The 15,457-nt window shown below is 41.8% G+C and overlaps 1 protein-coding gene across 4 annotated transcripts in view; it reads right to left on the bottom strand.

Moving 5' to 3' along the window:
- Positions 1-15,157, bottom strand: part of LOC145344104 (ADP-ribosylation factor GTPase-activating protein 3-like) — a 57,441-nt gene extending 42,284 nt beyond the window's left edge. For all 4 annotated transcript variants that reach the window (XM_080190940.1, XM_080190941.1, XM_080190939.1 and 1 more), the window contains exon 1: positions 15,024-15,157. In XM_080190940.1, the coding sequence (XP_080047066.1) occupies positions 15,024-15,092 (69 nt within the window). In that variant the 5' untranslated portion in view covers positions 15,093-15,157. The remainder of the gene's footprint in view (positions 1-15,023) is intronic.
- Between the last annotated feature and the right edge of the window lie 300 nt (positions 15,158-15,457).

The following is a 15,457-nucleotide window of genomic DNA, read 5'->3' as shown; positions in this document are numbered from 1 at the left end:
GAAAAAGCAAAAGAGAACAGAATTAAGCTCAGCTCTCAGAAACTCCACAAAACATGTAATTTTACAAGGATGGGAGGGAAGACAGGAGGGGAGGGAAGGACAGACGACTTGCGTAATACAGCAGTTATGCCGAATGGGAGCAAAAGAAGGTCATTCAATTAAGTATTGGTATTTGTTTTGCTGTCTCCAAACTTTGTTCCCTAGCCACTGACTCTGTCCCTTTGCCTGGCAACAGTGACACTAAACTGTCTGTTCCCAGCCTTGGCGTCATATTGGACATTCCAACCACATATTATTCAGACCAGCTACCGCCATCTTCATAACACCACCCAACTTTGCCACATCTCAACTCATCTGTTGTTGAAACCCTCACTCAACCCTCTACACTACTATTTCAATGCATTCCTGGCCTGTCTCCCACTCCCCCAAACTTGACTATCCAAAGCTCTGCTGTGCATGCCTTAACTCACACCATGTGTTCACCTCTCACCCTTGTGCTCATTGATTTACATTGCTCTGTTGGGAGCCAATATCTTGATTTTGAAATTCATTTCCTGGTTATCAAGTCCCTTCATGGCTTTATCACTCTCTATCTTTGCCATCTCCTCCAGCCCCACAGACTTGTTGAGATATCTACACTCATCTAATTCTGGCTGCTTGCATATCCCCAATTTTAATCGCTCCACCACTGGTAATGCGTTCCCCTCTCACCCTTGTGCTCACTGATTTACATTGCTCTGTTGGGAGCCAATGTCTTGATTTTGAAATTCATTTCCAGGTTCCAAGGCCCCACGTTCACTTGCTATGCCTCTGCTATTCTCTACCTCACTTTGTTCCTCCAAGGAAGTCCCCAAATCTACCTCCTTGAGCAAGCTTTTAGTCATCCGTCCTACCTTCCCCAACATAAAATCAACAGGATCTTGGGTTCATGTCACACTATCTGTAACCCCCACGACTTGGCCTGCACTTGCAAAATCTCACTAATTGCCCTGTCTGGAGACAATTCACATCTTTTTAACCTGTGCTTAACTCTCTCTCCCCATTCACATTGTCTGTATCTTTAAGACTTTATTTGCTGTAAAGACTCACATTCCAATCATTATTCTGTAAATTGAGTTTGTGTCTTTTTATGCCCTGTTTGTGAACAGATCTCCTACTCACCTGACAAAGGGGCAGCCAGCGCTCTGAAAGCTAGTAGCTTTTGCTACCAAATAAACCTGTTGGACTTTAGCCTGGTATTGAGACTTCTTACTGTGTTTACTCCAGTCCAACGCCTTGGTAAGGCTCATCAAACTTACTGACAGTCTATCTAGAAGGTAAAAAAAACCTCTGACTTCAAAACCTCCAGCTATGGGTTAACAATAAAATTCAGATTAACTGACATTGTGGAAGATCACAAATAGTGCTAACGACTTAGACAGCCATGTCAAGGGCTCATCTAGGAGAAGACAACTCCAAAATCATACCTGCATTGCATCAAATGTACCACCAACTGCTTTGGGCGAGCAAGTGGAGGAGACGCTGCATAAACTTTACCCACTCAGCTATACTCAACATGCTGGCTGCTCTGCAACTAATCAACCAAAACATCAGGCATACCAAGCCCTGTGGCAATGAGAAAGCAACAACAGGGAGAGAGAGGAGATGCATATAGGCAGCCTCAGGGTGACAGTAACTCTCCATAGATCAGGGCAAATGTGGTGTTCACATTTTCCTGAAGTGGCAGAGCAGACCTTTCCAGGTACAGCAATGGGGATGGGGAAGAAAAGGAACTCTAAACACAGTCTGCTCTCTTCTGCAGCTGCCAGTTTACTACTCCCAGCTGATCATCATCATTCACTGCAGTCAAAATGCCATGATTAAGACTATGAGTTATTGAAGCTTGATTCATGGAATATCAACACTTCCAGATCACAGTATGAGACCGGAGCATAGTACAGCGCTCTCAGTCAGAATGCTGGATGGATACAGCATTGACATAGCTATCCTAAGCAAAGCAAATTGAGGACTCTACTTGAAGAGGCTGGTGCAGGCTACTGGGCTGGCAAGTCCAAGGACCAGCCCCAAAGGTCAACACAGAATCCCAACAGTGCAGAAGGAGGCCACTCAGCCCATCAAGTCTGCACCAACTCTCTTAAGAGCATCTTACCCAGGCCAACCTCAACGCTATCCCCGTAACCTCGTGCATTTACCATGGCTAATCTACCTAATGTCTTTGGTTACAATGAGGAAACCGGAGCACCCGGAGGGCATGCATACAGACACAGGGACAATATTCAAACCCCACGTTGACAGTTAACCATGTCCAGAATCGAACCGGGTACCTGGAGCTGTGTGGCAGCAGTGCTAACCATTGCACCACCCATTAGACATGGGTTTTGCTATTCAATCTAAACAGACACACAAGCTTGACTCACTTCCTAGGAGAAGTGATTCATGACACTTTGTTGCATGCTACTTACTGACCAGACTTAAACACTCATTAGCACCTTTGCTCTAACATACAGATGAGATCAAAGATCCATTCCATGGCGAAAAAGGGACATGCTGTCTAAGCTTCTAATCTTTCACTCATTAAGACAGATTTGCACGACTACCAATAGTAAAAGAAACTACAATTCATAATGCCCAAGAAGAAAGTACTGATTGGTTGGACTCTGATCGGTAGAGGTCTACCATGGAAAATGCAGCAGGGAAGAGTTAACTGACAAGCTTTTGTTCAAATTCAAACCAAGAAGCTCAACTCCAATTGGTCAAAGCATGTCATGGGGAATACACCAGGTAAGGCTAACCTCAAGCTTTTGTTTAGTTGAAAAAGGTGCATGCATGGACATGCTTCTCTATCTGCAAAGGACAGAACACTAAATATTTCTAGCATGAATAAGTGAGCTATGTTCAAGCCCAACTGATAATTTTAGGTTGAGTTTTCAATGTAATTCTTAGCACAACCAAGATTGGTTAGCAAGTGTTGTCCAGTTGTGGAATTACATCTAATGTTGAACAATACGTTTTGAATTTTGCAAGCACAGGCTGCTTGAGTATGGTCAGCACTTTGCCTGATGCGAACATATGAAGCTACGTACTACTTGAGGCAATTTGCCAGTTCTTGGAAATGTATGGCCTACATACCTGGCATCATACCAGCACTGAAATTCTTATATCATATTACTCATTTGTTGATGAGCAGAACATCCTTTTGGCTTGACAGCAGCATCCTGTTAGTGGAGAGTGCTGCTGCATTTTCTCCTATTGCTCAAATTTTTGAGATACCTTAACCTTCCAGGGTAATCTAAGGCTGGGCATTCATAATTCAGCCATTCATGAGTTTGCACAACAGAGCGACAACGATCTGATCAGGACAGCCATTATCCCACAGATGGCTTTGATGTGCCTGATTTCAGCATCAAGCTGGCATCCTGACTGTTTACTGTTCTTTGGCAAAAACACTATCAGAGTACACTTGACAACTAAGCAGCACTCTTCTCTCATGCAGAATATATTGTCGGTCTCTTTACTGATGGTAATCTTGCAACTGTCCTGGTAAGTGCAAGATGAAAAGCTTAAAAAGCATATCTCTTTCAGCAATATTCAAGTTCAATTGCAATATTAATTGTCTGAGTGGGCAGCACATTGAATGGAGTGTGAGAACACTATAATATTGGCAGAGCATACTCAATGGTCTGCTCCTTAATTGCAGAGAGTTTGACTAATCATCACAGCAAGTAGGCAAACTGAAAACAGTATGAATGCACCCCAGATCCAAATACTGGCACATGTGGGCTACATTATTTTGTGACACAGAGATCTCAAGGATGTGCATTCTATCCACTACCATAGAGGTGTGGAATTAGATCTGACCATTGGATTATCAGGGGTATTGAATCTTTCAAGATAAAATTGTAGGTGCTGCTGCATAGAGTCAAGCCAAAAGAAGTGAAGTAACTGTTGATGTAACTGTTATTCAAGATATGGCCAAGAGACAAGAACTGGAACACAAACTAACCATAAGAATTCCTGGTATCCCAAAGGACAACACTGCCATTGAAGACTCTTGGAAAATGCAAAAGGATGTTATTTGCAACATGGCTTCAGAGGTCCTAGATTTTACTAAAAAAAGAGCATCAAGTCTTCAAGACAAACTGCATGATACTTATAGATCTTAAATAGCTGATAAGAAATTACCAGCAAAGTATGCCAGATACCATCAGGCAAAACAGAGATGAAGAATCAACAGTGGGAAAACAAGGCTGATGAGCTTCAAGCATCTGCTGACAGAAACTACCTGAAGGCTCTACACAAGGGTTCATCAGTCTATGGCCCCAAAACCCAGAAGTATGACATACATCCTCTCATCCAATGACAATTAGTTCCAAACAAATGGACAGAAGATTCTCTCTCATTGGACAAAGTACTTCAGTAATCTCCAAAATCAACAATCCAATACGCAATGATACCAATCAGTCACTTCCACAGCACCACACTCTGAAGAGTTTGCTCTCGATCTTTCTCAAGCAGAAGTCAAGTTGCAAGTCTTCAGGAATTGATGATATCCCACCCAGAGCATTTCAGTACAAAGGGACACATGTAGGTAGCAAACACATTAGTCTCTTCTGCACATTTGGAATCAGGGCTCTGTGCACCAGAACTACAAGAATGTTTCTATAACTCACTTGTATAAATGGAATGGAAAGGGAGAAAGTCCATCTGTGACAATCATTGTAGAGTATGACTTTCAACAGCAGAAATAATTCTTGCAAGGGTTAGTGTTAATCGATTGTCACATATCTCACTGATTCAGCATAGAATCATAGAAACACAGAAACGCTATAGTTCAGAAACAGGCTATTTGGCCCATTGAGTCTGCACCAGCCACAATCCCATCCAGGCCCTACCCTCGTATCCCTACATATTTACCCGCTAATCCCTCTAACCCAAGCATCTCAGGACACCATGGGGCAATTTTAGCTTGGCCAATCAACCTAACCGGCACATCTCTGGATGTGGGAGGAAACTGGGACACGGGAGGAAACCCATACAGACACAAGGAGAAATGCAAACTCCACACAGGCAGTGACCCAACCGAACCCAGGCATATGTAGATCACAGTGTGGCTTTTGTGCAGTACAGGGAACAGTGGACATGATCTTTGTAGCACGTCAAATTCAAGAGAGTCCCACAAACAGAAGATGGTCCTCTGGATGGTGCTGACTGACCTGACCAGGGTGTTTAGCATGGTAAACGGAGAAAGCCTATGGAATGCTCTGTACAAATATGGCTGCCCTGACAAGATATGTCATTCCCTCATTTCACAATGTCATGATGGCCAGTATGACGTAAAGTGGTACATCAAGCAAGCCTATGCATTGGCTCCAGCTCCATTTGCCAGTTACTACTTAGTCATGCTCCAGAATGCACTCAGAGTACACAGTCAAATCAGGACAGATGGCAACCTTTTCAATTTGCAAAGGAACAAGACTTTCAAGAAATGTTACAGAACAGCTACTCTCTTGATCGTATATGACTGCCCCCCAGAGGACATTTAGCTGGTTGTTGACTATTTTGTCTTATTCTCATAAAACTTGTCAGGCTAAAGTGTTAAGACGACAAGAGATCTTGGCCCAACAGCCACCATCAGTAACATAGCCCTCCATTCAGCACAGAAGTTTTGCTTTCTCGGGACTATTCTTTCTAATAACGCTATGCTGGGTGATTAAATCAACTATTGCCTGGAAAAAGCAAGCTCAGTGTTTTGTAGGCTTACTCAGAGTTTGGAAACAGCGTGGAGTTTGTCTCAGAACAAAGTTCAAAGTCTACAAGACAATGGTTCTTACATCACTTCTTCACAGGTGCGAGATTTGGAAAACTTACTGGCATCACATAAAGCAACTAGAAGCATTCCAATTCCACTGTTTTCGATCTATTTGCAAGATCAGGAGGTAAGACAAATTCTCCAGCATCAAGCTTCTTGCAGAGTGCTACAAACCTGGCATCAAGAGCCTGTTAATCAGAGCTTAGTTTCATTAGGTCTGTCATGCAGCTTGCATGGAGGATTCTTGCATCCCAAAGGCCATACTCTACAGCCAGCCGAGCACAGAAGCCCACAACACAAAACATCCCAAAATTAAATACAAGACTATGTGAAAACCAACCTCATCTTGCAAGCTAGATCCCAATACATGAGAAAAAAAACAATCCTGGACAGACCCAAATGGAGAAGTCTCTCTCATCAAGCAATTCTGACATTTGGGGAGGCAGGAGTCAAGTGCCTTTAGGAGAAGGGAGCCCACTGAAAGCCAATGCTTTCATCCACCCTGCCAACACTGACTTCATATATAGTATTTACAATGGGTTATGCAAATCAAGACTACTGTTTTGCTGAACACTCGTCAAAGCAATGGGGGAATCCATTGGAATGCATCAATGCTATCCAGTGAAATAGGAACAGGTGGAATACCCTGCCTGAAGTAGGTGCCTTTCAAAACAGAATTCTTTTTAAATCTTCAGAAACCATGTTGATAATCATGAAGATAAACTGAAAGTATTGCTAGCTGACATAGGACAATGTGACTCAAACTGTGTCCCAAAGTATATATTTTTAAAAGAAGGCTCAACCTATTCAATATGAATTTTCAAATTTCAAGCTTGTTCACTGCAAAACCAGATTAATTATCTTTTCATGATGTTCTCCAAGATATGATTAAAAGTTTATCAACACTCATTGTCCAGACCTCCACACTGGGGTGAGCTACAAGAGGAGCAGAAAATGGGGAAAATAACTTGCTTTCCACACTAATTTATTATTTATACCAGAACTGGAAGTTACTTTCTATTTTGTTATTCATTCAGGAGGATAGGAGATTGGGCAGATAGATATCAGATAAAATTTATATTGCATGATAACATTTTAAGAGGAGTACAGAAACTAACAGGCTTACGCACTAACTTTAAAAATAAAGCAATTTTAAAAAGTTGTTCAAAGGAAGTATTTGGGAACTTAGGCTTTATAAATAGGGGCAAAGGATTCAAAAGGAGAAATCCTAAATCAATCCAAGCAAGGAGTTAGATCAGAGTTAAAATATTGTTCACAACTTTGGTGTCATCTTAGGATGAGATGAACCTGAGCACATTTCTGTGCTATCACTAAGACTGGCTGTTCCTGCTTTTCACTGGCTTACTCCAGCCACTGAAACCCCCATGGATATCTTTGTTTTCTCTAGCCTTTAGTATTCCAATACTCTTCTGGCTGCTGTCCCACATTCTAGCCTCTGTAAACTTAAGGTCATCCAAAGCTCTGGGGTCTATCGCCTTACTTGCGCCAAATTCCATTCGCTCATCACCTCTGCGCTCACTGACTTAGTGGTTTCCACTGTAAGTAATGCCTCAATTTTAAAATTTGTATTTTTTTTGCAAATCCCACCATAACTTCATCCATCTTTATCTCTAATCTTCTCCAGCCCCACAGCCCAGAGATAACTGCACTGATCTATTTTTGGCCCCGAGCATTAGTGACCACGCTTTTGGCTGCCCCAGCCTCTGTAATTCCATCCTAAAACTCTCTTTAAGACTCTCCTTGAAACAAACTTCTTTGACTGCATTTTTGTCCATCTGCCCTAATATATATGGTTCTGTTCCAAAATTTGCTACATAATATTTGTGAAGTGTTCATTATGTTACAGGTGCTATATAAATGCATGTTGCTTTGTTGAGCGTCTGGAGTTAAGAAAGATACCAAGGCCAGAGAGAGAGAGAATGTAGAGAAAATTTACTAAGATAGTACCAGAGCTGAAATGCTATAGTTACAAGGAGTGATTAAGGACAATGAGTCCTTTCATTAGGTGGAGATGTGGCATTGGATTGGGGTAAACAAGTAAGAAGTCTCAACACCAGGTTAAAGTCCAACAGGTTTATTCCATAGCAAAAGCTACCTTACAAATTTGGTTGAATTCTTTGAGAGGTAACTAAGTGTGTGGACGAAGGTAGAGCAGTTGATGTCATATACATGGATTTTAGTAAGGCGTTTGATAAGGTTCTCCATGATAGGCTCATGAAGGTGGTGTGCAATAGAAGGAAATTTGGCCAATTGGATCAGTAACTGGCTGTATCATAGAAGGCAGAGTGTGGTGGTGGAGGGAAAATTTTCAGATTGGAGGCCAGTTACCAGCGGTGTACCACAGGGGTCAGTGCTGGGTCCTCTGCTTTTTGTGATTTTTATTAGTGACTTGGAAGAAGGAACTGAAGGGTGGGTTAGTAAATTTGTTGACAACACCAAAATTGGTGGAGTAGCAGATGAGGTGGAGGGCTCTTGCAGGCTGCAAAGAGACATTGATAGGATGCAGAACTGGGCCAAAAAATGGCAGATGGAGTTTAACCCTGATAAGGGCAAGGTGATTCATTTTGGTAGGACAAATTTGAATGCAGATTACAGGGTCGGAGGCAGGGTTTTAAGGAACACCGAGATCTTGGGGTTCATATCCACAGATCTCTGAAGGTTGTCACTCAAGTGGATAGAGCCGTGAAGAAGGCTTACAGCGTGTTAGCGTTTATTAACAGGGGGTTTGAGTTTAAGAGCCGCGGGGTTATGCTGCAATTACACTGGACGTTGGTGAGACCAAATTTGGAATATTGTGTGCAGTTCTGGTCACCTCATTATAAGGAGGATGTGGAAGCATTGAAGAGAGTGCAGAGGAGATTTACCAGGATGCTGCCTGGTTTGGAGGGTAGGTCTTGTGAGGAAAGGTTGAGGGAGCTGGGGCTTTTCTCTTTGGAGTGAAGGAGGATGAGAGGCAACTTAGAGGTTTATAAGATGAGACGGATAGATAGAGTGGATGCGCAGAGACTATTTCCTCGGGTGGATGTAGCTATTACTAGAGGGCATAACTATAAGGTTCATGGTGGGAGATATTGGAAGGATGTCCAAGGTAGATTCTTTACTCAGAGTGGTTGGGGTGTGGAATAGACTGCCTGCTGTGATAGTGGAGTCAGACACTTTAGGAACTTTCAAGCGGTTATTGGATAGGCATGTGGAACACTCCAGAATTACAGGGAGAGGACAGCTTGATCTTGGGATTAGACATAGCTTGGCACAACACTGAGGGCCAATGGGCTTGTACAATGCTGTAATGTTCTATGTTTAAAAGCCACCAAGTGGCTTTTGCTACCAAGTAAACTTGTTGGACTTTAACCTGGTGTTGTGAGACTTCTTACTGTCCTTTCATTAGTGAGGGAAGATGAAGAGGAAGTGGGATAGAGGTGTTTAAAATTAGTTAGGCTTTGACAGTGAAAATGGGAGAAAATAATTTTCATAGCTCAATACATCAAGAACTGATTAGGGTTAAGATCATCATCAAAAGAAGCCAAAGAAGGGCGGAAATTTTTTTTGTGTAAAGATCGCTAGAAAATTTGGTGAAAGCCGAATAGCTTTTGAGAAGAGAATGGACAACTATTTGGGAAAGAATATTGTTAACATACCCAGGAAAAGGCAGGGAAATTGGACTAAGAGAACCACCCATTCAAAGAGCTAACATGAGAGAATGGGCTGAACAGTCTCCTTCTGGGGTTATAACATTCTATTTTAACGGTAACCATGACACATCAGACTGGTGGGTTTGCAGCAGCTGTTAGCCTCTATTTCAAGCAACTGTCTTGTTGGTATCTAAATAACATTCACATGATACCTTGTGTAATATCACATGTAATACAGGATACTGACAAATGATGGCCAAACCCGTTGAGTCTAGGTTGTAACACTGCTCATCACCACCCCCCCCACCCCGCACCACCACCACCCTGCTCCGATCCTCACCCTGTGCACATCATGTGGTCTGATCTCTATGTGGTTATTTCACACCATGATCATCTTTGACTCCACTATCAGTTTTAAAAGAAATTGATCACAAAAATGAGGGTATAACAAATGTAGTTTACATGTCTAAAAGTTAACAAGACTATGATATAACATTTAGCCAGAAAGTCTTAAATATGACCTAGTTTGTTAGTTGAATTAACTCAACTAGTGACTGCCATATTTATAGATCACGAGGTGAAAAGAAGTTCATTATAGTTATTCCAAAACAAATATAGAATCCCAACTCATTTCTGCATCCACAGTGTGATATATTTAACTAAAAGACAAAACTGAAAAATTGTCATTAGTACAATAATGCTGATCACTCCATACAACTGCTAGGAAGATATTAGCCACATAACTAATATCAGAAACTTCATATTTCCTAATATCACTGAATTATAGAGTTAAAGTTTAGCTTCTGCTAATTAGAGTATGCCAAATAAAAGAATTTGTCTTCTTTTTGGTGCTGAAGAATTACTCTACTTATTCTCTTGCCATGTTGCTTTCTGGCTTACCTTCAATTTAGTATTAAGAAGATTGAAGCCATTGTTTTTGGTCCCTGCTCCAAATTCCATTCCCTACCCACTGATTCCATCCTTCTCCCTGCAACAGTCTGTCCTTGGCCTTGGTGTCACATCTCACTCCGAGATGAGCTTCAGATCCCATATCTGTGCCATCACTAAGACCTCCTATTTCCACCTCCATAACACCACTTGACTTCACCCCCATCTCAGCTCATCTGCTGATGAAATCCTCAGTATAACCTTTGATACATCTAGATTTGACTATTCTAACATCCTCCACCATTCTGGTGGTCACCATGTTTTACCCTCTGTTAACTTGAAGTCACCCAGAACTCCAGTGTGTTGTCTTAATTTGCATCAAGTTTTATCCCCCTATCACCTCTGCGTTCACTTACCTACATTGGCTTCAAGCAACACCTTAATTTTGAAATTCTCGTCCTTAGTTTCAAATTTCTCCATGGTTCCCAGCTCCCCATCTCTATCAACTTCCTCGGTTGCACAAGCCTCTGAGAAATCTACACTCCTCAAGTTCTGACTTCTTGGGAATCCCCGATTTTAATCACACCACCTTTGGTGGCTGTGCCTTCAGCTGCCGCAGCCTCAACTTCTGAAATACCCTCTCTACACCTTGCCAATACTCAGCCTATTTTAAACTTGCCTCTAAACACTCAAAGTCTACCTCTCTGACCACGCTTTTGGTTATCTGGAGCAATATGTCCTATGTAGCTATGTATCATAACTTGTTTTAAGGACTCATGTGAAGTGGCTTGGAATATTTAATTACGTTAAAAGCACATGTTGCTGTTGTTGTAACCAAAGGAGTGTGTGGTGCAATATAATCATCAAGCTTCCCCTTTCTAACTCAGAATGTAGTGACATGCATACACTGGTGAAAAGTGAATTTTAGACATGCAGAACAGAGTTAATTGCTTATTATTAATTTAGAAATCAAGGTATTACATATGGCTTTTGTTTGAAAGGGAGAAAACAATTTGAAGTGGTATGAAAGCATGGAACAATCCAACATAGTGTTGAGTGGTCAAGAGGCATCATTCTTTCTTTACATGTGACTGCCATCAAAATCTGGAGCTCTCACTCTGTGATACAGTACTAGCGTACAATTTTAACCTTGACTTCAGTAAATCAAATCTAACCCAATCTGGCATCTGATATTCCGAGGGATTTTAAGCACAGGAAAGTGAGGTTTGACCAACGTTAAGAAATCATATTGGGATTTCCAGATCGGATGTCAAAACTGTAAAATACACAAAAATACATGAACAGTTTAGATTCGTTGCGATTAATATATACTACAAGATCCCTGGAAATTCACTTCTAATTATTTTTCAATATACTTAATGAACTCTCAAATAATCCTACTGCTGGTTTGGCTCAAATTTAAAAAGTTAGAAAGGGCACATACTTCCAATGACACTACTTTTGTTACTCCTTCACCTTTAAAATTTTCAGCTAGATAACAAAGTCTGAAATGCATTCATTGATGTCCCAGTGATACAAAACTCAAATGGTCAAATTCCAACTGTCTCCTTCTGTTGACATCTTTTGCTTAAGCCATCTATAGCATCAAAATCAAAACTACATAAACACCCCAACATTAGTACATAAAATATGCAGTACACATATCCACAAAACTAATATGCATTCCAACATATGCACATAAAAATATGCAATTATATATATATATATATATATATATATCCTGTACCTTGCCCAGAATTCACAGTAATTGGTTTCAACTGTGCTTTGGAATAGATGGCCAAAATGCCCTAGTCAGCAAGCATCTCTCCTTCAAAGGAATTAAGTGCTTTTTCTATGACAGTACAAACTGTGCTTGTGGAAGATTATGCCCATGCAATTGTTATACAGACCTTAAGCTCATTTTTCTATTGGACCACACTAAAGAATAACCCTGAATTAGTCACAGAATACTACAATGCAGAGGAGGCCCTTCAGCCCATCAAGTCTGCATCAACGCATGGAAAGCCCTGACCTGCCTCACCTAAACCCACCTGCCAGCACTTGGCCCATAGCCTTGAACATTACGGCGTGCCAAGTACTCATCCAGTTACTTTTAAAGGATGTGAGGCATCCCGCCTCCAGCACCCTCTCAGGCAGTGCGTTCCAGACCGTCACCACCCTCTGAGTAAAAAAGATTTTTCCTCAAATCCCCCCCTAAACCTCCCACCCCTCACTTTTAACTTGTGTCCCCTCGTAAATGACGCATCAACTAAGGGGAACGGCTACTCCCTATCCAGCGTGTCCATGCCCCTCAATCAGGTCGCACGTCAGTCTTCTCTGCTGCAACGAGAGCAACCCAAGCCTTTCCAATCTCTTTTCATAACTTAAATGTTTCACCCAGACAGCATAGCTCCTCTGCACCCCCTCCAGTGTATTCACATCCTTTGTATAATGTGGCGACCAGAACTTCACACAGTATTCCAGCTGTGGCCTCAAAATTCTATACAACTCCATCATGACCTCTCTGCTTTTGTAATCTATACCCTGATGTCAGTGATCAAATGAAATCATTGCAATTTGTATTAAAAATTGTTCATTGGGGTAATAAAGTTTCTCTTTTTTCCCTCTCCAAACCACGTGCAAAAACCAAGTGCTCACCAGACTGAGCCAGAATTTTCCAAGCCTGTGGTTATTGACCAAATCTACCTTCCTTCCTCAGGGAACTACTTAGCTTCTGCTCAGCAATTACAAGAGCATTACACACAAATCAAAAGCAAAACCCTGCAAATGTTGGAAATTTGAAATCAGAAAATGCTGGCAAAACTCGGGTCTTACAACATCTGTGAAAGAAATACAGAAAATACTGTTCCCCCAATCTTAGTCCACAGCATCAAATAAGAGAATGGCAATTTACTTAATTTGTGCAATACCTTGATTGAATTGTAATGAGAGATTATCTTTTTGAAGGTGAAGCTACTTAAAAAACCTAGAATGAACAAATTGTAATTTCTCCATTCCACTTCCCAAACACCAGATTCTGAGGAATAAAACTTTTTTCAAGGGCCTCTTGATTGAGGCTGGGGTTGTCCTCAAAAAAAATCACATCTTCAGTTATATTTTAGAACATAAAGCAGCTCAGAATTATTTTTGTCTAACAAAACATCTTTCAAGCCCTTTTGGTTCCATTGATTTTGAAGGGTGCCCAGCCCAAACAGGCCTTTTTTGCAACTGACCTAATACATTCAGCTGAGACTCCTCCCCTCTGCTATACAAGTTTCTGTTCCATATTATTAACCAATGGAAAATAAAATTCAAGACTCATTTGACTTAAATCCTAATTTAGGGAAATTTGCGATTCGTTGTTGCTGAGGGGCAACTTAATACTGAGTGGTTAGCAGTCTAGAAATCCCTTCAACAAAATACATCAAAGAATCCAAGCTGATAAGTGCACCTTTGCATCAATCCTAAATTCACAGACATAACTAGATTTCACCCCATCCATCCTAATCCATTTCTTTTCTCATCATGACCTGGGCATATGACTCCAAAGTGCTGGCAGTCCACTACAATTTCGTCCAAATAAGCCATTCCTTGCGTTTATTAAGAGTTTATTGACAATGAAGTGTGCTTGCAGATATTGACTAGAGGAACACATTACAGCCATTTATTTGTGCCTAACGTCCACATTTTCCACCAGAAATCAGTGAACTGGGAGATGAAACATGACCTTCCTTTTGCATTCCCAAGGTAGGGGCCACAGAGGTTACCCTAACTGGAAGGGAAACTTGGTTCTCCATAGTCTTCATGGCTTCTTGGTTATACAATGGGAAACGTGCAATTTTTTTAAACAGGTGACCTTGTATCTACTGGAAATGTCAATATTGATACTACACCACACAAATTTAAACAGGCTTACAATCGACAGATTTCATTGTATTCAGTATTGAGAAACCTATACGGGTTTTTAATTGCAAAAAGAGACATTACTTTAAAGATAATTAAATGCAACATTAAAGTTAAAAATTCAGCAAAATATTCGTACATTATCAGACAACAGCTGGTACACGCAGCACGAAATGTATTTTAAAGCGTAAAATGGCAACACAGCAGAAGTTCAGAAAACGTTTGTCAGGGGTGTCTGTACAGACTAAACGAATGTACCTGGATGATATCGGTGTCACATTTATTTATTAACAGATAAAACGTAGAAAGGCAGGTTTCAGTCTAATTAATCAACCATTACGCACATGCATTGCAACAGCAAAAAAAAACAGGGAGCTTAGGAATGATCAGTAATGTTTATCACAATAACTCCTGCAGGTTTGCTCTTCAATTTTACAACCAGCTTATCATAATTCACAACAGCTGGCAGAGCAGGGGAGAGGACAAGCCACACAAACCCTTCCTCAAGCCTGCCACAGACTGGGTGTGACAGCAAGCACTGTTCCCTGGCTGGTTTTCAGCCACAGCCAGTGTCTAACAGCGGCCCCGGCTCCATCCGCTGCCCACTGCTCAGGCCGCAAGCCCCAGGCCAGCCCCGATGTGCGACGTGTCACTCCAGCCCCGGCCCCAAGGCCGCCATCAGCCCACCCACAGCCCCGATCCGCGGCCGGCCGCCTGCCCCGGCCACACGGTTCCCTCCCCAACTCCGGCCGCCCGTTGTCCGGCCTCACCTTGTTGCTGGCGACGGAGCGCAACCGCTTGAAGATGGAGCTGATCTCCTGCTTGCCCGGCTCCGACATCTTGCAAAGGGAACCAGCGGCAGCGCAACGGCCCCTAGCACTTCCGGGGCAGAGGCAGCAGTGGGAGGAGCAGAGGCTGAGTGACACAGAGTACTAAACACACGGATCCACAGAGTACTAAATACACAGAGTATTAAATACACTAATCCAGAGTACTAAACATACTGGTCCACAGTGTATTGAACACAGAGCACTAAACACACTGATCCATAGAGTACTAAACACTGATGCACAGAATACTAAACATACAATACTAAACACACTGATCCAGAGTACTAAACTGAGTATTGAACACACTGATCCAGAGTACTAAACACACTGATCCACAGAGTACTAAATATACAGAGCACTAAACACACCGATCC

This window comes from Carcharhinus amblyrhynchos, chromosome 6 (assembly GCF_965287045.1).
Source record: "Carcharhinus amblyrhynchos chromosome 6, sCarAmb.v2.hapA, whole genome shotgun sequence".
NCBI classification, from domain to species: domain Eukaryota; kingdom Metazoa; phylum Chordata; class Chondrichthyes; order Carcharhiniformes; family Carcharhinidae; genus Carcharhinus; species Carcharhinus amblyrhynchos.
This window is presented reverse-complemented; position numbering and strand designations above follow the sequence as displayed.